The sequence below is a fragment of the Trachemys scripta genome, chromosome 6, assembly GCF_013100865.1.
Source record: "Trachemys scripta elegans isolate TJP31775 chromosome 6, CAS_Tse_1.0, whole genome shotgun sequence".
NCBI classification, from domain to species: Eukaryota; Metazoa; Chordata; order Testudines; family Emydidae; genus Trachemys; species Trachemys scripta.
Window position 1 is genome coordinate 77,549,166 of NC_048303.1, and position 25,368 is coordinate 77,574,533.

Consider the following 25,368-nt stretch of genomic DNA (forward strand, 5'->3'; position numbering starts at 1 on the left):
CATTAAATTAGATTCTGATTCTAGATACAGCCAAAAGCATCATATTTAATTAATGCTTTATTCCTTATTAAACAAAGTTGACCTTATACATGAAAGACACATCAAATACTAGCTACTGGATGTAAATCAGCCAACTACTAATCGAGAACTAGTTTCATGTCTTGTCCATGGTTATTAATTTCATGTGTAAGGAAAAAAACTGGCTTTGGTAAGCAGCTGCTCTTGTTTAACTATCACAAAAAAAGACTGCAGTGAATATATATATATATATATATATTCACTGCAGTCTTTTTTTGTGATAGTTAAACAAGAGCAGCTGCTTACCAAAGCCAGTTTTTTTCCTTACACATGAAATTAATAACCATGGACAAGACATGAAACTAGTTCTCGATTAGTAGTTGGCTGATTTACATCCAGTAGCTAGTATTTGATGTGTCTTTCATGTATAAGGTCAACTTTGTTTAATAAGGAATAAAGCATTAATTAAATATGATGCTTTTGGCTGTATCTAGAATCAGAATCTAATTTAATGTAAGTAGAATGCAGGCTTCACATTCCTAGAAGATTAGCAGTAATCAACGCACTTATAAGAACTATGTGTACAAAGAAGCCTTGGTTACGTAAATTGATATTTGTTGTTTGTAATGAGTACTACTGGTTATAGTTTCTTCCTTGCAATAGATATGGAATCTATCAAAGGATTTACCTGTTCAGTGCTATATCATGCCTGTGAGAGCCAGTAGAATAGTAAGGGGAACTAGCAGCTATAGCAATCAAGCAGTGGTGGAGGGAAGCATTAAGCCTATATAAGGAACATCATCATTTTAGAAGAGAGGAGCTGGCTAAGGCACCTCTTTCCCCTTTCTCATTTGCTTTGCTGCTCTGCCCACTGGCAGGAAAGGCTGGGAGCCTCAAACTCCTCAACCAGTCACCAGCTACTTCTGCCACATCCAGACTTCACCAGCCAGAGAAGAGTCGAGAGCTTTCTCTGCTTTTAGGCCAACACATTGTATTTATGTTCCATTTTGTAGGGGTGTGAGGAAGGTATGTTGTGGAAAACCTTCAGGGACATCTCACTTTTTTGTGCAAACAAAGCCCATAGAGAGGGCTTTCCCAATGTAAAATAACATTTCACAGTGTAACACAGTTGCCTTTTTTGCTGTGTCTACACTGAGAAGTTAGGTAATTCTCTTACCTTTCTTCTAGCATTTCTCCATTGGTGCTGACAATAGTGGGAGCACTAGTATAGACTAACCCCCAGACAATTTAACCATTGCATTGTGCAAACCTAGTCAGAGCAGCAATGGGGGTATTGCCTAAAATTCCTACTGTAAATAAGGCCTTTTTGTTTGCAGGCTGACAAGTTAAAATATTTGGACTTCATCCTATGAGATGTAAATTTAGAAAACTAATTATGACTAAATTCCAAATGCTTCTAGCCGTTTAATTGTATCAGAAACATTCAACAAATATGTTGGTCCAGAGGGCACCATTCCTTTGAAGGGATGTTCCATAGGAAATAGGCTGTACATTTGGAATATGTAAATAATCAAATAGACTGCCTAAACCAAGATCTTTAAAAATAGGAGCCTAAAATCCTAGGTTTTTAAATAAATGATCTCAGTCAAATAAAGCTGCTTGGTGCTCAGCATTTTGGAATATTAGGTAATTTATTTAGGAGCCTAATCATGGACTTGAGTGTCTAACTTTTAGGCTCCTGTTTTTGAAATCCTAGGTTTTAAATCATATGCTTGATACTGTCCTTGGCATTTATGATAAATGTGATAGTTAGACTGCTGTCTATTAAAAATTGGTATAGTTTTATGGAATTTGAGGTTTCCTGTAAAAACTTGTCTTCCTTTATAACTTGTGCATTGAACTCCATATTGGTGCTTAAAAAATAATAAATACTAATGTTAAAATGAAAGAGTAGAAACTGAAGAACAGAAAATAACACTAAAGTCAATTAACAAAAAAAATTGTGCAGATTTGTGGATAAAATTATCAGATTTGTATTGCCCTTTTTAACAATATGCTGTTCAAATTTTACTGTATTACTTTACATTTTCAAAATTTACTGTATTACAAATGTTACTGTATTTACCTTATTTAAATACATAACATTGTTTCAGAACAAATTTTGTGCACATTATATACTGTGTAAATGAGTGATATTGTCACTATCCTGATCTTCTCTTTTCCCTTCTATCCTATTGATGCTATATTCACTAATTGCATATTCTCTTTAATTAGTTTGTAAACAATATAGGGCAGGTACATCCCTATATATTAGTTCAGCACCAGCACAATAGGGTCCCAATCCAGGGCCATAGTGTAAGTTTTAATAATAAATAATACTCATAATGATTAATCCTGGTGTGGTGGTTGTGTTTCCTAGGTATAGCATATTTGAGTGGAATGTGCAGTGAAAAACGAAAATGTATTATTGCAGAGGACAATGGTCTGAATCTCGCATTTACCATTGCCCATGAGATGGGCCACAAGTAAGTACATGAAAGAAAACAAAGATTCCTAACATTTGTTGGCATGTATTATTCCAGACTCTAATTTTAATTTTAATTTTAATTCAGGAGTTTATCCGTTATCACTTAACACATGAGCTTTGGTTGTGTATGTGTGTTCTTGTTTTTTAATTAAGGAAGGCTATTACTTATGATAAGTTACGGAAATTCATTTTTTGGTTAAAATTGACATAATTTGTCAATATAGCACATAAATCAAGAAAACAAATCTTTGAATGGCACATTAGTCATTCTATATATACAATAATTCATTAGAACATTTGGAAGATCTAATTTAATCTGGGGAAAAAACAGGTGTCTCCTGAACTTGTTTGGGGGATTTTGGTACTATGCATCAAATGCAACTCTGACTAATATTGCCAAAAAGCATGTAATGAAATCATAAATTGACTGAGATTTTATTGAATCTGCCAGTCTCAAAATAGTTCCTATTAAATCACAATGGTCATCAAAACACTAGCTTTCCTCCACCCCAAACAGCACACAGATTGTTCTGAAGCTGAAGATGTACATTCTTTACAACCAGATGTTGTTCTTATTGGCTAGAAGGGGAGTAGGGAGTAATAAGGAGTAAACTTAATACAAAAAAGCAATATGCTGCCAAAACAAATTAGATATCAAACTTGGAATTCACTGCTTGATCTCCCCACCCTTCAAAAAAGAATAAGTCAGTGCTTTACAACTGCAAATTTTACTCGAGGAGAATCTTCTGTATTAACCCTCAATATTTGATAAAAGTTTATCAGTTAGGTTAATGTTTTAAAAAGCAGTTCAGTTTTTGAGACCATCATTTCTGGAGGCTCTGCACTAGACATCTCCATCTGAGCTCTTGCATCTGCTGTTGACTTCAGTTGGAATGTGAGCTCTCAGCCCCTCTGAAAATCAAGTGTCTCAAGATGGGCACCCTAAATTGGAAGCCACTTTTGAACATTGTAATCATACTGTCTAGAAAACTGAGATCCCAGTATCTAATACTGAAGAAGAAAGTCAATACTAAATGAGATTTTGGTTTTAAGGATAGCCTCTACCGGTGAATTAGAGATGAATGATTTCTATGCAGTCATGGAGGATGGTGAGGAAGGTTACAGGGATGTTCATTCCAGGTGAATCCCTTCCACAGAAATAATTTAAGGCCACTAAATTCCTTAAACTTTAAAAAAAAATATAGAAATAAACACTTTCCTTTAAATTAATTTTTGGATATCTGCTGCTTATAGAAAGGAATTCTCAGAGAAAATACAATGAAATGTAAGGGAAAACCAAAAAACCCACGACCGGTTTGTAGATGACAATGAAAACCATCCACTGTTATAAAATGCATAAATAAATAAGCTTTATGAGCTCTTGTTGGCAAGATTTTTCAAAGAGCACATTTAGCGCACACGGCATTAAGTACAAACAAGTATGCTTGCAAAAACTTGGCAATATTTTCAGAACTGGAATTGAAGTGTCTTATGCAACTGAAAATAATTAATAGTTTAATTTTTGTGGGTTTGGTTTTGCATATCAAACTCCTTAATTGTATATTCTGTACTTTGGAATGGATTTCTGTCTGACCTACATGCAGACCTAATTGTAGACTCCTAATAGAACAATTCTGCAGAGCTGTGGTGCATTTGAGAGTATTTTCTCAGTTACCTACTTTGATATATCCACAAAATGCTCATAACCCGCTGTGCATAATTGTAAATACATATTAATGTACTTATGGCTCTGTAGTCATGGTTGAATATACTATTATTTTTATTATTAATGTCATTTTTATGCTCTCCATTAAGTACACACAAAGGAGTTTCTATATGTAGCTTTCACAGTTCCCCATGAATACATTTTGAACATCATTCTATTGAACAATGATAATATAGAGAGTTTTTTGGTGGAGGTTGGAGTAGAGGTGGAGGTAAGGAGAGTGGTTAGAGAGGGATTGGTTTACAAGCATAAAGTGGAGGGGGATGAGGAAAGGAAATATGAGTGAGAGAAAAACGAGAAATGGAAGGAAAAGATATTAGGTGCTCAGATACTGATGATAAGAACTGGGATGGATAAATAGGTAGCGGAAGGAGAGAGGTGCATGGTGGAAAGCATAAGCAAGACTGGCAGCAGAGGAACAGAGAATGAAGAGGGCAAAGGCGCACAGCCAATCAGCATAGTTTGTTCCATTCAAACCTGTCTAATTTTTGTATCATAGCATGGAATATATGTTTTGTGTCTAAATTACAAATTGAAATATATATGACATCTTTTACTCTACTAATAAATAACATTTCTCTATACCGTGATAAGAAAAATACGGTACTTTTTATGTGTTGTGCAGTTTTGCTGCAGCTCTTTAGATGTGAGGAGGGAGCCAAATCAGTCGTCATAAAGCTGAAAACATGTTTCAGAGAGCTGTAAATAAAAATACTCTACTATTATAAATGGCTTTAGCATTGTAAAAAATTTTAAAGTGATTTTTATAAACAGTTTTTCAAGTTAAAATCCTGATTGTTTCCTGCAGAAATAAATTTAGATCTGAAACATTCCAGAATTCTTTAGGAACAAAAGCCACATGGAATTACCAAACAGTACATGCTACAGATGGTTATCTTTGGTGTTACTCAATTACTGAGGTGTTTCACTATATTACAGTTTGTCTGCAAATGCCTTGACTCAGTAATGCACGTTTCCCCCCCTGTGGGAACCACAACCTCTTATTCATGATCTTAGTTCTGTTAAAAGATACATTGAAATATGAGATTAGTGGAATCAACATGGATTATCTTCTTTCATTCACATTTTGAACTGCTTGTTTTTAGATTTTACCAGTTTCAGACTTCCCCACTCAATTAGTTAAATTATTATTAAAATGAGATTATGGCTTTTCAGCTTCTGTTTTCCTTTGGGATAAATTTAACTGCTGCTTTGTTACAGTAAATTAGTGGCTAATAGGAGTTCATTGTTTGTTGGCCTATGAGGCTCAAGATGCTGACTCTGCTTGGCATCTACAAGGGCTTAATCTTGATTTTGGAGGTAAAATATCCTGTTACAGTATCTGTGGAACTTAATCTTTGTGCTTCTGTTTCATAGCTTCCTCCCACCCCTTTCTCTTATGTAGAACTTGGCCTGTGTGTGTTCTTCCATTTCATTTGCAGCTTTTTTTTATAATAATTTGAAGAAACCCTCTTCTAGTGGGAAACATTTATTTACGTATTTATTACAGTATGCCTAGAGGACATAACTAAGATTGGAGTCTTGTTGTTTCAGTCTCTGTACAAGTATAAATTGAAGAGCTTAAAATCTAAATAAATAATATATAATAGCACTTAGCACAATTTGGGAGCCATATAAATAATTGGAAGCATTCACTGGGTATCATCCAGTATCTGTATAGCTAGGAAACTAATTCTTAAAATAGCTTTCTGTGGTCACACCTTCCCTATAGAATGCTATTATAAATGTACCCAACCTTGTTTTTAACATTTTAAAGCTGATCACACAATACAGGTTACTTAACCAAGTGAAACATTTTGTATCAATGTGTTAAAATAGCTGTCTCCAGAAAATAATATACCATAGAGCCAGATATCTGATACAATAATACCTATATAGGGGCACAGAAAGCTGAGTAGTAGCTCCAGGACCTCTCTTGCTGTGTTCCTGAACACTCCTCTGGCTGTGAATTCCTCAGCAAGGAGGAAGCTACTGAGGAAATATTATGTATCTGGCTGCAGGAGGGGATGATGTAAGTATTCTGGCCCTGACTGATCTGCTCACTACCTCCTCCTTACCCCCACAGAGCTCTCCAAGGAGTTTAGGGGGAGTAGTGGAATACTTCTGTGCAAGTCGTGGACACATACATCCCTTTTCCTGTGAAGATGTGGAGATCCTTGCACAGAGGACCCCTCGATGCACAGATCACAAGGGGCACAATTTGGCCCCTAGTTACTAATTTCACCTTGATGATAACTTCCTTTATGCTTTCCAGCACAAAAATCCATTCTAACGCATTTTAGTAAGAAATACAGATTAGGATTAAACAATTAATATCAGCATTAATACTTCTATTAATAGAGTCCATGCCTGTCTTCCTGAAGGCATAATTTAGATAAGGAATCCATTATTTCAATTTCTCACACTGCTTTTATTTCCCATTTCCTTAGTAATTCACTGTACTTCAGAATGTGCCCTGTTAAGTAAGATGATTCAACTGTAGCAGCAACAGTATTCTCTCAAGTCATAAAGCCAAAAGTTTTCAAACTAAGGTGCCTAAAGCTCACCTTCTCAATCCATGTTTAGGTACCTAAATAGAAGTGGTCTGATTTCAAAAGTGCTGAGCTCTTGCTGTTCCCCTTGATTTCCATGGGAACTGGGGTTACTCAGCACTTCTGGAAACCAAGATACTTCTGTTTAGATGACTGACTATGGATTTGGAAACTTAACTTTATTGCCCAAAGTTTGAAAAACACTGCCACAGTATGGAAGGTGTGATTTTTTTTTTTTTTTTTTTTGGAGAATTTTCATGCTAACTACAGAACAAAATGCTAAGCAAATAGCTTACATACATACAATTATAACAGTATTGTTAGCAGTTAACATTCTTTTGTGAGGTCTTCAGGTTTGCAGTGTTGTGGGTCAATTTTGAGGTCAATCATCACATAGCACAGTCATGCTTTTATATTATTTTTGGCACACACTGGGCTATCTTTTTTGTACAGTAGCTAGAAACTTTTATTTCTACAGGAAACACTATTTAATCTGCTAAGATTATCCATGTGTAAGTAAGAGAACAGTTTTGGATCAACTCCTCATAACAAAGAAGGTACCGTACTTCACTTGCTTCTTTATTAAATGGTTATTCTATTGAATTGACAAAACACATAAGCAGCATAGAGAATTTTCCTTTTATTTATTACGTAGGACCTGACTTTGATCACAGACTGGTTTTACATTAGGGTAGTTCCACTGGTTTCAACAGATACTCCTAATTTATACTGGTACACCTCTACCCCGATATAACGCGACCTGATATAACATGAATTCGGATATGACGTGGTAAAGCAGCACTCCGGGGGGGCGGGGCTGCACACTCCGGAGGATCAAAGCAAGTTCGATATAACGCTGTTTCACCTATAACGCAGTAAGATTTTTTGGCTCCCAAGGACAGCATTATATCGGGGTAGCGGTGTATAATAAGAACAAAATTAGACCTTAAGGTAGCTGTGAAAAACTGATTCAGAGACAAAATACATTGAAAAACTACACTTAAAGCAATTTTTTTTTTTAATTTCTTTATTTAAGGCACCTATTCCGAGGTCTAGGCTCCCCGACAAGACATCAAAAATCCATCCTATCCATAATAATAAAATAAAAGCAATGGTAAAATAATGGTAGATCCCACAAAGAGCAGCCAGTCAGCCAAAAAACAGCGAAGTATCCTATCCATGAAGTCTCCAAAGACCCCATCATTCACCATGCTCACCTCAGCTTTTTTAACAGATTTGGGTATTTTGGATCAAAAGTGGGTGACAGAGTTTCAAAATCATGGAGCTATGCTGATAAACACCAGCTGAGAATTTTTTTTCCTGGCAAAATTAGTATATAACACCAAACATTCAAATGGTTCTGGAAAGGTTTCAGAAGATACATTTGCAAATAGGGATTTTAGAGATGGATCCAGTTTATCTTGAGGTTTTTGTTTTCACTTTCTGGTTGGCTGCAAACTGAAAGCCGAATGCCCTTTTTAGAATTTTCAAAATCACAAAAACTAATTTGTTTGGTTCAATTTCTAAGAACAGGCAAGGTTTATTTTATCCAAGCATATTTTGCTCTAATGGAGACTTACACTGATGAGTCCTGTGAAGACAGACAGCTAGCTAGAGGAAGAGATAGCGCTGGAAGAAATACAGTACAAAAACTAGTCAGAGTGAAGAATCTACTCTTGGCAGGCTTCGTGCATCCAAATCCCCCAGCCTCTCAGAAATGCTTTGTCAGCATTTCTTTAGCAAGTTTAAAAAATGTAAAATCATTTTATCATTTGAAATTTAAATGATTAGCCAAATAGGTAAAATTTTCAGTTTTCCAACCTGTGTTTGAGCAATGCACTACAAGATGATTCTTTAATTAACATCACTTTGGAGTAGTGTCCTGGAAACGTAGTGTCCAATATGTGGAAAACACTTTATGTAATGCATAACTTTAGTAGATATTTAAAAACATTTCAGATAATTGTGAGAAAGTTGACAAAAGATTGTGTAAAATAATGTCAATGTTTTTCATTAATAAACAGAGCTAGCCTTCTTTTTGGCAATTCAATGAATATCTGATGGCTCAAAGTTTTCTTTTCCTAATTATATAATTTTTTCATCTGATCACATGGTATAGTTCAGTGATTATTCTTGGCATAGAACTGAGTACATAAACCTTAGATAGAATTGTTTATCATGAAATACTGAAGTTTGCAGTATTTGCCTTTAGCCTCTTCTTTGTTGTTGCTGCCCACTTGCCCTGTATTATTAGATACTTTAATTTAAAAATCCATCAGCAGGCCAAGTATTTGTTTCATTTTATTAAGTTAAATAAAAGCATCACAGCAAAGTTTTAAACTATTTGTATTACCCATATATGCTTCAGTCAAGGGCCCAAACTGTATACTCCAGTAGAGTTACACATGGGCGGAATGAGAAGGACAAAGGATCACTTTGGGAAGGTTCATATTATGAAGTTTTCTTAATGTTTCTTGAGGGGCTTTTGCAGAGAGGAATTATAGTGGGGCACTCCTCTCCCCCACATAGGTTTAGTTCCTTCATGCTTTTCCTGTGACGACACTCATTCTTTTCTCTTTCACGTGTTTCCTATGCAAAAACTCCATTTGGAAGGTGAAACAGATGCACAGCTTAAGTCTGAAGCAGCATTGACTTATAGGAGGCACAGATTACCTGTCGTTTAGCCCCTGCTGTAGGAGAGAGGAGAATGCTTGAGAAACTTGCTCCTCTTCCTCTCCCAGTCCCACATTCTATTTCCATATTTACATGCATGACATAATGCATATGCAAAGCAAAGGCACAGAGCACAGGATACACAAGTTTCTTACAGTGAGCAATGCAGCAAATATCATGTAAATTATAGTGTAGGCGCCATATCAGAGAAAATGACACTTGGATGGGAAAATGTTATATAACAATGGAATGAGAAAGCATATTGGGAGCTCTTAATTTTCCATCACTTGTGCCCTCGCTGAATCCAACATTTCGTGGAAGAACAGTGGTGTAAGTGGCAGAGGGAATTAAGAAAAGCTGTTTTGCAGAAGTCACAAGCTCACACAGATGGCAGGGCGAAGTACAATGTTCTACATGTCCTCAATGAACTTTATGACTCTTAACATATTTGTTAGAACATGTATTGCATTAATACCATTAATTGGTCTTAAAATGGTTATAAGATTCAAAGCATATTCTAAAATATTGTCATTATCTTAGAGCCTTAATAGCTGGAAAGAGACAAATATTCCTTGGCCACATGTTTCTTTTGATTTATGCATAAAATTCATAGAATAAGGAGTGGGTTTGGTTTTCCTAGGCCAGCAGCATGTTCATCTAATAGAGACATAATAAAAACTTGCTAAATAGAAAGCTGGCTATTCAGCTGGCTATGCACATCAGCAAAATGTCTCTGTAACAAGGTCACTTGCCCCTGCAAGCTCAATTATTCCCTTGCAAGTTCCATGAGGAAATCCATTTGTGCCATGAGCTATGTTGCTTTTCTCTTATATTCAAAAACAATTATTTGTTGACCTGGCTGTGGGATGAGTTACCAGCCACGTGTTGGTCACAGCCTCATGATTATTAACCAGAATAAACAGTATCTATACCTTTCATGTAACTCATATTACTAACAACATATAAAAGCTGGCTATTAGGTCATTTGTCTATGAACTCGTCAATATAACAATAATAATATGGCAGCACTTACAGAATTTTATGTCCTCAAAATGCTGGACAAATAATAACTGATTATACAGTGCCCATACAGATCCCTATGCTAGCTAAGTAAGTATTATCTTCATGTTACTGAAAAGAAAGCTAAAAACAGGTTAAATGACTTGCTCAGGGACACACATTGAATCAATATTAGAGCCAGGATAAAACTTGAGAGCTTATGGCTTCAAGTCCATTTTTTTAAATTTGGATCACACTAGTGTATCCATAGAACTTGGTGAATAATGGGAGAAAAGTTATTCATTAATATTTTAGTTAAAAAATGTCTCATAATTACTTGTGAATGGTTTGCCCATAATGAAAAAATATTCACTGGGTAATTTATTTTAAAAATATCGTTACATTCATGAATAAATTATTCAAATATTATTCAGCCAGATTCTATCAAAATTTTCCCTTCTCAAGAACAATCTTCTCTTACGATTAGATTCTGTTCTTTGCATATCAGGGTGGAGCCTAATCTAGTCATACATGAAGCTAGCTGTAAAGTAACCAAGACCTTAAGAGACTTTTTATTCCCTGTACAGAAAATGAGATTTTTTTAGCAATGTCTCACCCAGCCATGACTTTTCACAAATCACTACTACTCTCTGCTTGCATTTTTCACTCATCACCTTCATCCTGCTGATGTCCTTTTGGTTAGACCTTTATCTTTTGGAGTTTGGGGTTGGAAGTGGGATTACTGACTGCTCAGAAAAATGTCCACAGTTCCGCTGGCAACCTGTTTTTTATGGTTTGGTTAATCCCTCCTAGACAGTTGGTAGATTCTGTGTGCTCAAAGCAATAGCCAGCATTCCACAGTAGTAACAGAGAGTGTATCTCTGTACCCTTTGGCATTTTTTATTTTTTCCCCAAATGTTAATAATAAAATAGTTTAGGTTGATTCCATCCTCTCCATAGCTGGGATCCCTCAGATGTCTGCTCCTAAGGTAGTTCCTCCTGAAGTACCATTCAGTCTCTGCACTACAGTCAGAGAGGTGGTGGCACTTTTAGAGGAACAGGAAGCTTAGTCAAAGGTAACTCAACTCCTAGAGGAGTAATGGGAGGTAGAGAAGCAACTAAGAGTTGCTAACCCTCCCTGAGAGGTCTTCTTCAAAATGGGCCCCAGGGAACCATCAGGTTGTGAGACCACATCCTCTGCCTCTTCCATGTATCCCCAAGTACTTGTGCCTGATGAGAAAATATCCCTCAGGTGCTTATTTCAAAAAGTGGTTACAATTTGTTCCTTAATAATACATATTTCCATTACTGTTGCACCTTTTCCCCCTAAAAATTCTATTAGTTTCTAAGTGCATATACATATATATATATATATATGCTAACAAGTTGCTCTTGTTGAATTACATTTTTAATTTATCAAGTATTTACAACTCCCGCACAACAAAATTAATAGGTTAACTGAAGCTATGGTTTATATTCTGCATGCCTGTGGTTAGCTACTGTATTTTTCTGTTGTTTTCTTTCTCTTTATTCTCTATTAATTATTGTTATAATTCTTAATTGGCTAGTGCATTAAAGTATTTTAGAGTAATCGTTATTCTAGGCACAGGCCTCAAATTCTTGAAAGGTTAAAAAATATTTGTATTGTAAATTGGCATTCTTTTTCTTTCTTCGGGTCCTTGTCTCATTTTAGGGCCTGATCCTACTATGTGTGCAAATAAGCATACACAGTGGGTAAGGTGTTTGCAAAATCTAGTCCTTAAATTGTAAACTCTTCAGAGTTTGAATTCTAAACCTCATTTTGATCTAACGTACACCAGTTTAATACTGGTCCAACACAATTCATTTATGTGGACGTGCTTCTGATTTACTCTGTTGTGAGAAAAGAATCCGGTCCTCCATCTCTAATTTGTATATGCACTGTGCTTCAATGGTGGCATACAAGTAATGAATAATAATAATACATAAGAGCTTTCAAGTGTAATAGTGTGGTGTCACTGAGAGAGTCTGCTGCAATGAATGTACCATGTTTGCAGGAACTTTTGAGCTCCTGTTGCAGGATAAATATCAAATAATATCTTTTCAGTGTGGACTTAATTTTTTCCAGAAGGTGTGTGCATAGCCTCACTTAACTTGTATAGCAAAACATTTGTTCAGATGTGAAAGAAGTGTCATTTCGGAATGCATGACTATAATAAAAGCATAAAAGCCTCACCCGATACTTTTTTCACAAGAGCATAAGAATGGCCATACTGGGCCAGATCATCTAGCCCAGTATCCTGTCATCTGACGAGGGCCAGAGCCAGATGTTTCAGAGGGAATGAACAGAATAGGGGAATTATCAAGTGATCCATGCCCTGTCATCCAGTCCCAGCTTCTGGGAGTCAGAATCTTAGGGACACCCAGAGCGTGGGGTTGCTTCCTTGACCATCTTGGCTAATAGACATTGATGTACCTATCCTCCGTGAACTTATCTAATTATTTTTTAAACCCAGTTATATTTTTGGCCTTCACAACATACCCTAGCAATAAGTTCTACGGGTGTATTATGTGAAGAAGTACTACCTTATTTAAAATCTTGTTTAAAATCTGCTGCCTATTAATTTCATTGGATGAGCCTTGGTTCTTGTGTTATGTGATGGGGTAAATAACACTTCCTTATTCACTTTCTCCACACCATTCATAGTTTTATAGACATCTATCATATCCCTCTTCAGTCAACTCTTTTCCAAGCTGAATAGTCCCAGTCTTTTTAATCTCTCCTCATACAAAAGCTGTTCCATACCCGTAATCATTTTTTTATGCGCTCCTTTGTAATTTTTCCAAGTCTAATATATCTTTTTTTAAATAGGGCAATCAGAACTGTACAAAGTATTCAAGGTGTGGGCCTACCATGGATTTATATAGTGGAATTATGGTATTTTCTGTTTTTTTAATCTATCCCTTTCCTAATGGTTCCTAACATTCTGTTAGCTTTTTTGACTGCTGCTACACATTGAGCAGATGTTTTCAGAGACCTATTTATGATGACTCCAAGATTTCTTTCTCGAGGGTAACGGCTAATTTACATTGCATCATTTTGTATGTATAGTTGGGATTATGCTTGCCAATGTGCATTACTTTGCATTTATCAACATGGAATTTCATCTGCCATTTTGTTGCCCCATCACCCTGTTTTGTGAGATCCCTTTGTAGTTCTTTGGAGTCAGCTTTGGACTTAAATATTTGAGTAATGTTGCATTGTCTGCAAACTTTGCCACTTCACTGTTTATCTCTTTTCCCAGATCACTTACGAATATATTGAACAGCACTGGTCCCAGTACAGATCCCTGGGGTACCACGCTATTTACTTCTATTCACTGTGAAAAGTGACCATTAATTCCTACCCTTTCTTTCCTATCTTTTAACCCGTTACTGATCCATGAGAGGACCCTCCATTTTATCCCATGACTGCTTACTTTGCTTTGGTAAGGGGCCTTGTCAAAGGCTTTCTGGAAGTCTACGTACAGTATATCAACTGGATCACCTATCTGAGTACAGAGAAACTTAGGTGAAAAAAAAATTTTCTAATTCCTATTTCATGTTAAATATCAACATGGGCCATCCTCAAAATCTCCCATAGTGTGCTCCAGCTTTCTGCATGATATCACAAAAATTTTCTGGCAGTGGCTTTTAAACAAGCTTGAGAGGTTTTATAAGATAAAAATATTTTTCAGTTGACTTGACAACCATGCATAATGTTAGTGGCAAGTTTATTTGACAAAGGCTCTTTGTCAAAATACATTTAAAGTGAGATTATATAAATGGAGGTTAGTTGAACAGAGTGAATTGAAGTATTGCTAATGTTTCAATTAGAGAATGTTTTCCATAGGATACTTCCTATATTCGTGCAATATGTGGCATGTATATGTTCTCTCAGCCAGGGTGGATTAAGCATTTCTTTATCCCACTCAGAATAATAAAGCTCCTGTTCTTACAGCAGAATCTGATCAGTTTCCATGCAGATATGATGCACTTTTTCTTAAAAGTGCAGCACTAATGTTTTTGTTAAATACAGCATTTTAGACTAGTGAAATGTTTCATCCCTTTACCCCAAACTGCCTTATCTTTCCTACCACACAAACACACATGCATGCATGCATAGGGTTACCATTCGTCCGGATTCCCCCGGACATGTCCGGGTTTTTGAGCTAAAAATAGCATCCGGGGGGAATTTGTAAATGTCCGGACTTCCCCTCCCACCCCATGCAGAGCGTGCGTGGCTAACAGGGCAGCCGGCCGGATGGTGCCACTTACATGGGGCTCCGACAGCCAGAGAGAGCCCCTCCTTCGCTTCCCCTGCAGCAGAGATCACTCCCTGCATTCGCAGATTGCCTCCGGCAGTCTGGAGCTCCTCCCCCGCTCCTCCTCCACTGCTGCCCAGCGTGCCGGGACGAATGGCTCAGGCCGTTCCTGAGCAAGGATGGAGGCTGGGCTATGGCAGGACGGGGGCGGGGCTAGGGCGAGGCTCTTCCCGTCCTCTTTTTTGCTTGCTGAAATATGGTAACCCTATGCATGCATGATTGTCTTGCTCTCACTTACATAAGAATGAATGGCTCCAAAAAGAGGGAAAGAGGAGCTCATGGATACAAGGAGCAATCTGCCCAGCACTAACATGATAAATTAGGTAAGAATAGAAATGTTAAGCCCCAGAACAGCACCACACACAGACACAATTTCTGAAGTGGTTTTTTGTTTGTGAAAAAAGTGCAGTTGTCTCTTACACATGTCTATTACATCATGTTGGGTTACTAAATACCATACCATTGAGATATTTCCCCAAATTGAACATTATGCAGTTTCATATCCATGATCATTACAATGAAAATGTGTTAGTGTGCTCTGTATGGTATGTATATTCTTCAATTAATTTGTCTCTTGGTAAAAGGTGATATATCAGTGAGTCTCCAGATTTTTTATTGCATTACATGGCATGGTGGAGGAGATGGGGAGTTAAGACTTCTGTATTCCCATTTTGTGTTCTCTTTTTATGCACATTTGTTATAGGTATTAAGGAAAGGGTGTGTGCAGCAACTTCCTCTTTATAACAGACCACAAGCTACATTGATGATGTTAAGGAAGGTACAGCAGATGTGTGTTTTGGGAATGCCTAGTTCTGCTTAAACAGAAGAGGGGCAAAGACGAGCAATACTTAACTTCCAAGATATGAGGTCCCCAAAGTGAAGCAATGCCTATTGCATTCTCCCAATATATTGAGAACTCTCTATAAAAATAAATAGATTATCTTTTAAAGCTTGGCATTATTTTCATAATATAAAATTTCTTCCACACAGGAGTTCCTCTGTTTAAACAATAGATAAATTTCTGCTATGTAATTCGCACTACCAATCTCTATTCTACATATTCTTCACTTGTTCAATGGATGGAACATTGGGCATGCAAAGCACAGAATGAATACATGTATGCATTAGGCATGGTATGGCGACATATTATGACAAGATATAATAGTTGAAATAATCTATTTTATAGTCATTTTTCTATTTTATTTTTAAAATCATTAAGGGCAGTTGCTACTTAGTACAGACTGAAACATCTTATCTTATTTTCTAGATCAGAGTGTCTCCTATTTTGTATTGTAATGAAACAGATTGACACTGAGACTTTTAAAAAGATAATAAGATAAGCACTCAATGTACTAATCAGGGGAGCAACTTTTTTCACTACCTTAGAAAAATTATTCAGGCTAACACAAAGATACTGGAAATAGCTGCTCTTCTGATTAGTACACTGGGGGCTAGGTGCATCCAGGGGTTCAGGTGCCTAATTGCCACTTTAAGTGCCTAAACCCCAAATGTAGGCACCACTGGCATTCACAAAACCCTGCTCAGCTGCTTCCTAGCCCTGAAGGTTCCTAAACTTGCTTGGCACCTACATTTTTGCAGTAAAAATTCCTTACATGCCTATATTTCTGCCTCTGGGCACGCACATTGCTGCCTCACTCTAGGTGCTTGGTCACCTAAGCCCTTGTGTGAGCCACACTGCAGGGAGATAGGTGCTTCGCTGCCTATGCAGGGTGTCCAATCAGGTAAGCATTCTCAGAGGCCTCCTAACTCCACACCAAACAGCAGGACCTCCTGTGATGCTGCCAGACCAGGTGCCAGTTCTTGTCAAGGCTGTAGGTGTCTGCTGAGCATTGACAAATTCATAGCTGGAAACCAGACCAGCTCACCTCCATGTTAGTATTGTTCAGGATAGGTTTTAGACTTATAAGAATGTGTTTAGTGTTTAGACTTTATGGAAAGCTTCTAAATTGCTGCATGCATTAATTTCACTTGTAATGTCTGTATGCCATGTTATAAGGTAGTATGTAAGTTTTGCTTTATAACTATAAAAATGCCTGCTTTGTACCTGTGAACCCAGTCAGGAGGACTGGTCCATCATCCATCAAGTAGGACTAGTAAAACTAAATGCACCATTGTGAACATCACATTACAAAGACTTGATTAAGGGCCCCCTCACACCCATGAAGGCAAGAAAGCCCATTCCATCAGCTTGAATGCTGGAAGAAAGCGATAAAACAGGGACAAAAGAAACTTTTCTCTCTTTCTTTGCTGTTTGGACTTTCACCGGTCTGAAGCTAGGAAACAGAAGCATAAATTGCTAGGGTCAACCTGGGTTAGCCCTAAAAGACATTCAGTGCTGACAGTTTACTACAACTATGCACTTTTTGGAACCACAGACTGTAACTCATTTGTGTATATATGTTGCCTGCTTTAACGCTCTCATTTCTTTTTCTTCATTAATAAATCCTTAGTTAGTTTACTATTGGATTGGCTCCAAGATTTGTCTTTGGTGTGAGATCTGAAGTAAAAATTGACCTAGAGTACGTGACTTCTCTCTTGGGACTGGAAGCAACCTGAATCTTCTGTGATCTTTGGTGTATGACAACCAACTATCACTAAGTCCAGTTTGCTTGGGTGGCAAGATAGAGCATGCCCAAGGGGACTGCATGAGACTCCATGGTCAAACTATTATAGTGCTTCAGAGTTCACATTTGTTTCTGGGTTGGTGAAATGCCACCAGTTTGGGGTGCCTGCCCTATTTTTTGACAGTCTGCCCTGAGGTTGGCACTCAAAGTTGTCAATCGCGCCAGACAGTGTGATAGCTCCCTCATAACTTTTAGCCCAGTTGTTAGGGTATTCACCCAGGGTATGGGAGCCCTCTGATTCACATCCTACCTCTGCCTGATGAGAAGAGGGATTTGAACAGAGATCTACTACATCTCAGGTGATGCACTGGTCTACAGGATATTCTGATATAGGATCTCTCTCAGGCTCTCCTGTTGAAGCTGTTCCACTATGGATAAATAATTAAAGACTCATTGGCACAGAGGGAATGGATCCTGGGTCTTCTGCCTCCTAGGTGAGTGTGCTAATCACTGGGCTCTAGAGTTATTTTGAGGCTGTATCTGGCCTAAGGACTCTTTAATTATGTTTGCAAAGTGGACCAGCTTTAACAAGAGAGATTAAGAAAACCCCATATCAGAATATCTCATAGCTCAGTGATTAGGCCACTCATCTGATGGATCCTTCTTCAAATCCCTTCTTCTCATCAAGTAGAGAAGAGGACTTGGACTGGGGGTCTCCTAAATCTCAGGTGAGCACCCTAACCACTGGGTTGGCACCTCCCTCCAGATCAAACTTAGGCACCTAACTCCTTGAAAGGGGTGGGACTTGGCACACATCCCTCCCCTGGCATCTCCTGTTACCCAGCTCAGGTAGCTCCCACCTCAGCATGCCAGCTTTTGTTAATCCCATTCCTAGGATGCCTATCTCTCTCCGTCCATTGTACAGGGAGCCAAGGCATTGAAACCAGGCTCAGTGAATGCCAATGATTTTCGAGCTGCCTTAAAAGATAGGCATTGTAACACTCAGCATCACAACATCCAAGTCCCTTTCTGAATCTACTGTGAGTACTTAATTTATTTTCTAGGTCAAACTGTCAAAGTATTAAACTATTTCATTATAGAACAAACTGGATCTAGAAAATAAGTACTCAACCCACACTCAGTAATAGTTACCCTTAATGATTTTAAAAATAAAATAAAATAGAAAAATAATATATACTATAAATAGAATATTTCAACTATTATATTATGTCATAGTAGTGGTGACTACTACTGACGTGTCACAAAATCCTCTATAAATAATAAAAAATATGTAAATAAAAAAAATAGATTTCTAAACAAAAATGTATTCTGAAATTATATTTTTTCCAATACAAAATTTTTGGACTTATTATTTTCTGTGAAACTTTGAAAACACTTGTTTTTGTTCAGATAAGGAACACACAAAAATTTCAGAATGTCAAAAATTCCCACAAAATTGAAATTTTGATTTTCACCTGGCTCTACCTGTAGTCACAATCCATTCCCTGGGCACTCAGCAAACAAGTGAGGCAGTATTAGACCTTCTGTGGTCTGTCCCTTAGTCTCCCCACAGTGTACAGCTATGTGGTTTCTCCTATCACAATTGCTATATATGGGAAAGCATACCAGGAGATTCCATCTGATATATGTGCTAAGAGGAATAAAGAGATAGAATTTTGTTTCAGGTAATATTTCTGTGGTATTTTTAAATTGTCCGTTTCCCTTGTTTTTCTTTTATTTTAATATCACCTGTCCAAATATGGGCTATATCTGATTTTTTCCTATATTTGATCTGCATATTTTTAATGGATACTCTAATACAGTACTACATGCACTAGAGGGGCAAAAGAATAAAAACTGGAATTTTCAAATAGTTATCTGAATCTGAACTTAGTACATTTTTTCAAGGTTTGTTATTTAAGATTTGGCTAAATGGTAGTATTTGTACAAATGGAGTCTCCTCACCTGACAATCAGAACGTAGATGGACTCTCTCTCTTGAGGAAGTTTTAAATTAAATATGGCCCTGAAGTGTCAAGAAAGCTTTAAAAAAGCTCTCCAACAGATGGAAAGGAAAGTGGTCTTATCAGCAGGAGGTGAAGTATAGCCTCTGAGTACTTTGGATTCTAGCCAATGAGTTGCAGTGCAGGGGAGAGACAATCACCCTTGAGCTAGAGTAGCTCCTGCAGCTCAAACAGATCCTCTGTCACGTTCAGAGACAATTTGGGTGTTTGTGGGGGAGGCTGTAATGCCCCCTCCCCAAAGTAGGGATTGTATTAATAAATAAAGGAAACACAGAGTTTAGAACAGAAGCTTATTTATCTCAGTTTATTAAATATGGAGAAATTTAGTCATGGTACAAAACCACTTATTAAAGCATTACTTTTAAAAACATGAGTAAAAAGAATGACTTACAAATCTGAAAAAGTTCCAAACAATGATCTTCACCCTGGGTTTCTTTACATGAATTCTTCTGCAACATCTGTAAGCTGTAAGTCATCGGTTTTGTCCTTTTGTACATGTAAAAACATACACCAGTTGTGCTGGCATTGTCTCATTGTGGCTCAAAGCCATATTTTAATACGTTGTAGAGCACTGAAACAATGCTCACTTACAACATTGGTTGCCAGTACCACTTAAATCATTTTCAACAATTCTACTACTTTGGAAAACAGTTGGCATTCGGCTTGGCTGAGAGAACTGATTTCAGCTATCTTTTGTAAGCTGACAGATGGCTTACAGCAGATGATGCTGACTAATCAGTCATTCATGATTGCAATCAGAATCATACATAGCAAGCATGTCTTGAACGTTTCTGTTACATTTGGAGTTGCTGTGAGAGTTTCAAGATTTTACATAATTTTGTAGCCTTTCTGTTCACACCTTAATTAAATACTGGACATTGTAAAATCAATTACTTAGAAGTAGATGTACTTATAAAATTCCTTTATTTAATTTAGGTATCTGGCTTCTCCTGTCCCTGTTTGCTTTTTCTCGGGAACTTTTCTCTTCCTTGAAAGTTCAGGTATTCTGACTATCAACACTAAACTTTTTTCATGGATTTGCTCCCAGAATAAGTTCTAGTTTTCATCTGATTGGATGGACTGAAGTAGATTGTGTTATTTTCATATGAGATTGGCCTTCAGTGGCTGATGTGTACAACCTTTGCAGGAGTTTTGGACAGATTGTCTACTGCGTTTAGGAATTTTTGACTTAATTCAATACCAAAGAGGAAATAAATATTTTTCATTTTGAACAGCCATGTTACAAATTTGAGCTCTACTTTCAGGATCTTACTTTGCATTCTTTGCAACCTCTCAAGTTGCACACAATGAAAGGTTGTTCTCAGAAACGGTGCAGAAGCATTGGCTTCAGAGAGTCCATCTTGTTGAACAGAGGCCAGAGATGCCTCATTTGGGTGACTTTTTAAAATTAATTTTATGATTTTGTAAACAATTTAAGGGGAGTATCTCTTAGGATACCATTATTCTTAAGAGCATCCTGGCATTCTAAATTCAAAGCATGCCCATAGCAATGAACCAGGTGCTTGTGGTTCCACCTGTTGTAATCTGCTTGTTACAACTGATACTAAGCCTGCCATACTAATGGAATCATCATAACATTGTCTGTGACAGTTGTTGATCCTTATATTTAGAAGTAATAATATATCTTTAAAAGCAGCAAAGAGTCCTGTGGCATCTTATAGACTAACAGACGTATAGGAGCATGAGCTTTCGTGGGTGAATACCCACTTCTTCGGATGCATGTAGTGGACATTTCCAGGGGCAGGTATAAATATGCAAGCAAGAGTGAGTAAGGCTAGAGATAACGAAGTTAGTTCAATCAGGGAGGATGAGGCCCTCTTCTAGCAGTTGAGGTGTGAACACCAACGGAGGAGAAACTGCTTTTGTAGTTGGCTAGCTATTCACAGTCTTTGTTCAATCCTGAGTTGATGGTGTCAAATTTGCAGATGAACTGAAGCTCAGCAGTTTCTCTTTGAAGTCTGGTCCTGAAGTTTTTTTGCTGCAGGAGGTTACCTTTAAATCTGCTATTCTGTGTCCAGGGAGGTTGAAGTGTTCTCCTACAGGTTTTTGTATATTGCCATTCCTAATATCTGATTTGTGTCCATTTATCCTTTTACATAGGGAATGTCCAGTTTGGCCGATGTACATAGCAGAGGGGCATTGCTGGCATATGATGGCGTATATTACATTGGTGGACGTGCAGGTGAATGAACCGGTGATGGTGTGGCTGATCTGGTTAGGTCCTGTGATGGTGTCGCTGGTGTAGATATGTGGGCAGAGTTGGCATCGAGGTTTGTTGCATGGATTGGTTCCTGAGTTAGAGTTGTTATGGTGCGGTGTGTGGTTGCTGGTGAGAATATGCTTAAGGTTGGCGGGTTGTCTGTGCGCAAGGACTGGCCTGCCACCCAGGGCCTGTGAAAGTGAGGGATCGTTGTCCAGATCACTGATGATGTGTTGGAGAGGTTTTTAGCTTGGGACTGTATGTGATGGCCAGTGGAGTTCTATTGGTTTCTTTCTTGGGCTTGTCTTTCAGTAGGAGGCTTCTGGGTACACGTCTGGCTCTGTTGATCTGTTTCCTTATTTCCTCGTGCGGGTATCATAGTTTTGAGAATGCTTGGTGAAGATTTTGTAGGCGTTGGTCTCTGTCTGAGGGGTTGGAGCAGATACGGTTATATCTCAATGCTTGGCTGTAGACAATGGATCGTGTGGTGTGTCCAGGATGGAAGCTGGAGGCATGGAGGTAGGCATAGCGGTCGGTGGGTTTTCGGTATAGGGTGGTGTTAACATGACCATCACTTATTTGCACCGTGGTGTCTAGGAAGTGGACCTCCCATGTAGATTGGTCCAGGTATCATTTACAAACTAATAACTCACTTGTCAATAATAGCATGATGAAATGTGTGTAGCAGCATTATCAGGGGAAATTCATAATTTTTCATATAATATTGGTAGTGTGCAGCCTCTTTTACCACCAGACACCATGCTGCCTTCTTTACTGTTTGAACGAACTTTAACAAGTGGTAACCCTCAGGAAAATGCATTTCAGAGGGTGATTGAACTATAAAAATGAGGGGCAAAAACACCCAGGTCATCTTTCTCTGTTTCCACATAAGAAGACAAAAGAGACAGCCTATGGACTTTGGGAGCAGATCCTGGCCTGAAACTTGGTCAGCAATGTTACTAGGAACTTGTGGTAAGAACATCACTTTGAACCAAGTCTAGTTTGTTAAGTTTAGAAAATGTTTTATCTTTATTTCTCTTGTAACCATTTCTGACTTTAATGCCTTATACTTGTACTCACTTAAAATCTCTTTCTTTGTACGTAAATAAACTTATTTTATTCTTTAATCAAAACTAGTCCAGTGTTGTGAATTGTGTAACTCCATTTAGAGTGCCAAGCTTTTGTTTACTGAGCTCCTTACAGGGACAAGGACCTGATATATCTGAACTGTCCAGGAGAGGGATGGACAGTGCAGAACACATGTTTTTTGGCGGCAAAATTCAAGACCATGAATATGTTGGGGTCACCCTGCAAATAGTAACCAAGGTTGCTAGAAACCAGAGTGTAGCTGGTGTTTGCTGACAGGCTGTTGGGGTCAGAGTTGCTCGACCAGGGCTGTGGTGTGACCTGCATACTGGAAGGCTGTTTGTGAGCGGCCCAGATGGGAGCTACAGCAGCAAAGCATTGCAAGGCACCCCAGGTTGCAGGGGAAGTGTGACGCAGCCCCCCACCGATCTGTATTGCACCCTGGAACGTCATACTGTACATTTTACAGTACTGTAAAATGGTGCTACTACTACCACCTAGCTAGCCTGCCTTCCTGCCACGTAAGGCCATGAGTAAACTCCCACCAGAGTGGATTTCTTGCCTTTACTTTTTTAAAGAAACACAAGAATCATTTCTTTTCCTCTAAAAATTTAAAGGTTTGCCATAACCATGATCCCGCCCAATGTAATGATGGTCATTAATAATTATAGCCCAATATGGCTCTAATTTACCACACAAATACAAGGGAGTGCTAAGGCTGGGTTGTCAGTATACAAATTCGCCTCTTCCAATTTTTCATTTTCCTTCACCTTCTGGAAATGGTCTCTTTGTTTTCTGCTTGTTTAGCATTAGAAAGTGTAACACCCCTTGTTACATAAAGTAGCATCTTGGAACTAAAGCTGTTTTTTAGGAACATACAAACACAGGAATTTATACCCTGAGATATACTTTTGTGCCATCTAGTATAGTATCATGCCTTTTAACAGTGGCCAGTCCTAGGTACTTCCCAGGAAGATGCAGGAAACCCTGTAGTAGAGAGTTATGGAATAATGTGCTCATGGAGCAATTTTCTTCCTAAACCTGATCATCAGTCAGTGGTTGGCTTTGCTCTGGAATATGAGCAATTTCTCTTATATTTTTTATTCTAGTTAAGGTAATGGTGGATGTTCTCATTTTCCATGTAAATGCCTAATTATTTAGTGAATCCTGTTGATTCTTTTTCTTATCCAGTTTTGACCCATCATCTCCTAAACTAGGGTGAAATTAAAATATGGTTCCCCCAGTTTATGTATACTGAAAGTGTATACTTACCCCATGATTTCAGTATATCAGTATACATGGTATTTTTAGGTAGATCTATCCATAACAGACAAGTTACGATAATATTGAGCACATCCTTTCTCTAATTAGATGCATCAGAAAATAGTTGAATCCTCTGTCACAATGACATTGAACTGAACTAGTGGAGTATGTTTAGAGAGAATAATTTCTCAGAAGCAAACTAACAACCCACAATGGACCCATTAGTCTCAAAGGAAAACAACTACTTCTTTATTCCTGCCTATACCCTGCTCATAGATCTTAATCAATTTTGAACCACACTATCATAAGAAATAATCTCTCCTATATGTTTTTACTTATGACTGTATACCAAACAATTGCAGATGCTTATTAGTTACAAAAAAGGCTGCTGAAATCTTATATCTTTGGGTTCCATATCAAGAGATCACATGTTCTGTGTCCATCCTTGCAGTATTATGCCCTTAAAATTGTTTGGTCACTTTCCAAAACAAATTTGTCTTTCATGGCTTGAACTCTAACAGATTCACTTTATTCTCTCTGGCATTTTCTGCTGTGGAGTTTCTTTTCCACAGAATATACCTTTAAGCTCTATAGTCATGTTATTGAATGTGCATATGGGCAACTCCTTTGTGTGATCTTTGTACCTTTCTATTGACATTTGCTGCAGAATAGCTTTTTTGTTTTGTTTTGTGGTGGCTCCAGTCGTCCAATCAACTTGCCTTCTTCCATCGTTCAGACAGAGGGAAGGTTTACCCAGAGATTATGGAGGACATCTCTAACTTTCAGAATTTATCAAAGTTTTTGATAAATGGGGAAATGTGGCACTGGGTTTGTGGGGACAAGAAAGAGTTCAGTCAATCAAGAGACTTAACTAGCCAGGGTTCACATCAATGGAGTTTAGGTGCGGAAGCACTTTTGTAGTGATGCACTATCCAGCTCAGAAAAAGTGAGAAATTAAAATGAGCGTGAAATAAATGTATCATCACCCCAATTCTATACTCCATTCACAAAATTCTCCCTGAAGATTCATGTACAGACAGCTGCCTCAGCATCCCACACTGTGTAGTGTGCACATTCCAGTAGGGGCTCCAAACTAGCAGCAGCAGCAGCACACAACAGTGCCTTATTGGGGAATTAAATTCCTTTCATTAATAAGCACAATGTAACATGAGCTATGGTACCTCATATAAAACTTGACCCATGGTTACTGATATTTGACTCAACAGCTTTGTGTGGGGCACAGTTTGGCCAGGAGGGAAAGTTGGCAGGGTTGTGCGGTGTTTTTTGTTGTTGTTGTTTACATTTTAATGTCAAAGTAAACAAAGAATGGTGAGATGTTGGGAGGTATGTGATATCAGCACTTAGTACTGGTCTAGAGGTAATTGACTTTT

General features: G+C 37.9%; 1 protein-coding gene across 1 annotated transcript in view; it reads left to right on the forward strand.

Annotated features, from left to right (window-relative positions):
* Window positions 1-25,368, forward strand: part of ADAMTS19 (ADAM metallopeptidase with thrombospondin type 1 motif 19) — a 266,472-nt gene that overhangs the window by 138,991 nt on the left and 102,113 nt on the right. Inside the window, exon 8 of the mRNA XM_034773246.1 lies at window positions 2,399-2,504. Within this exon, the coding sequence (XP_034629137.1) occupies window positions 2,399-2,504 (106 nt within the window). The remainder of the gene's footprint in view (window positions 1-2,398; window positions 2,505-25,368) is intronic.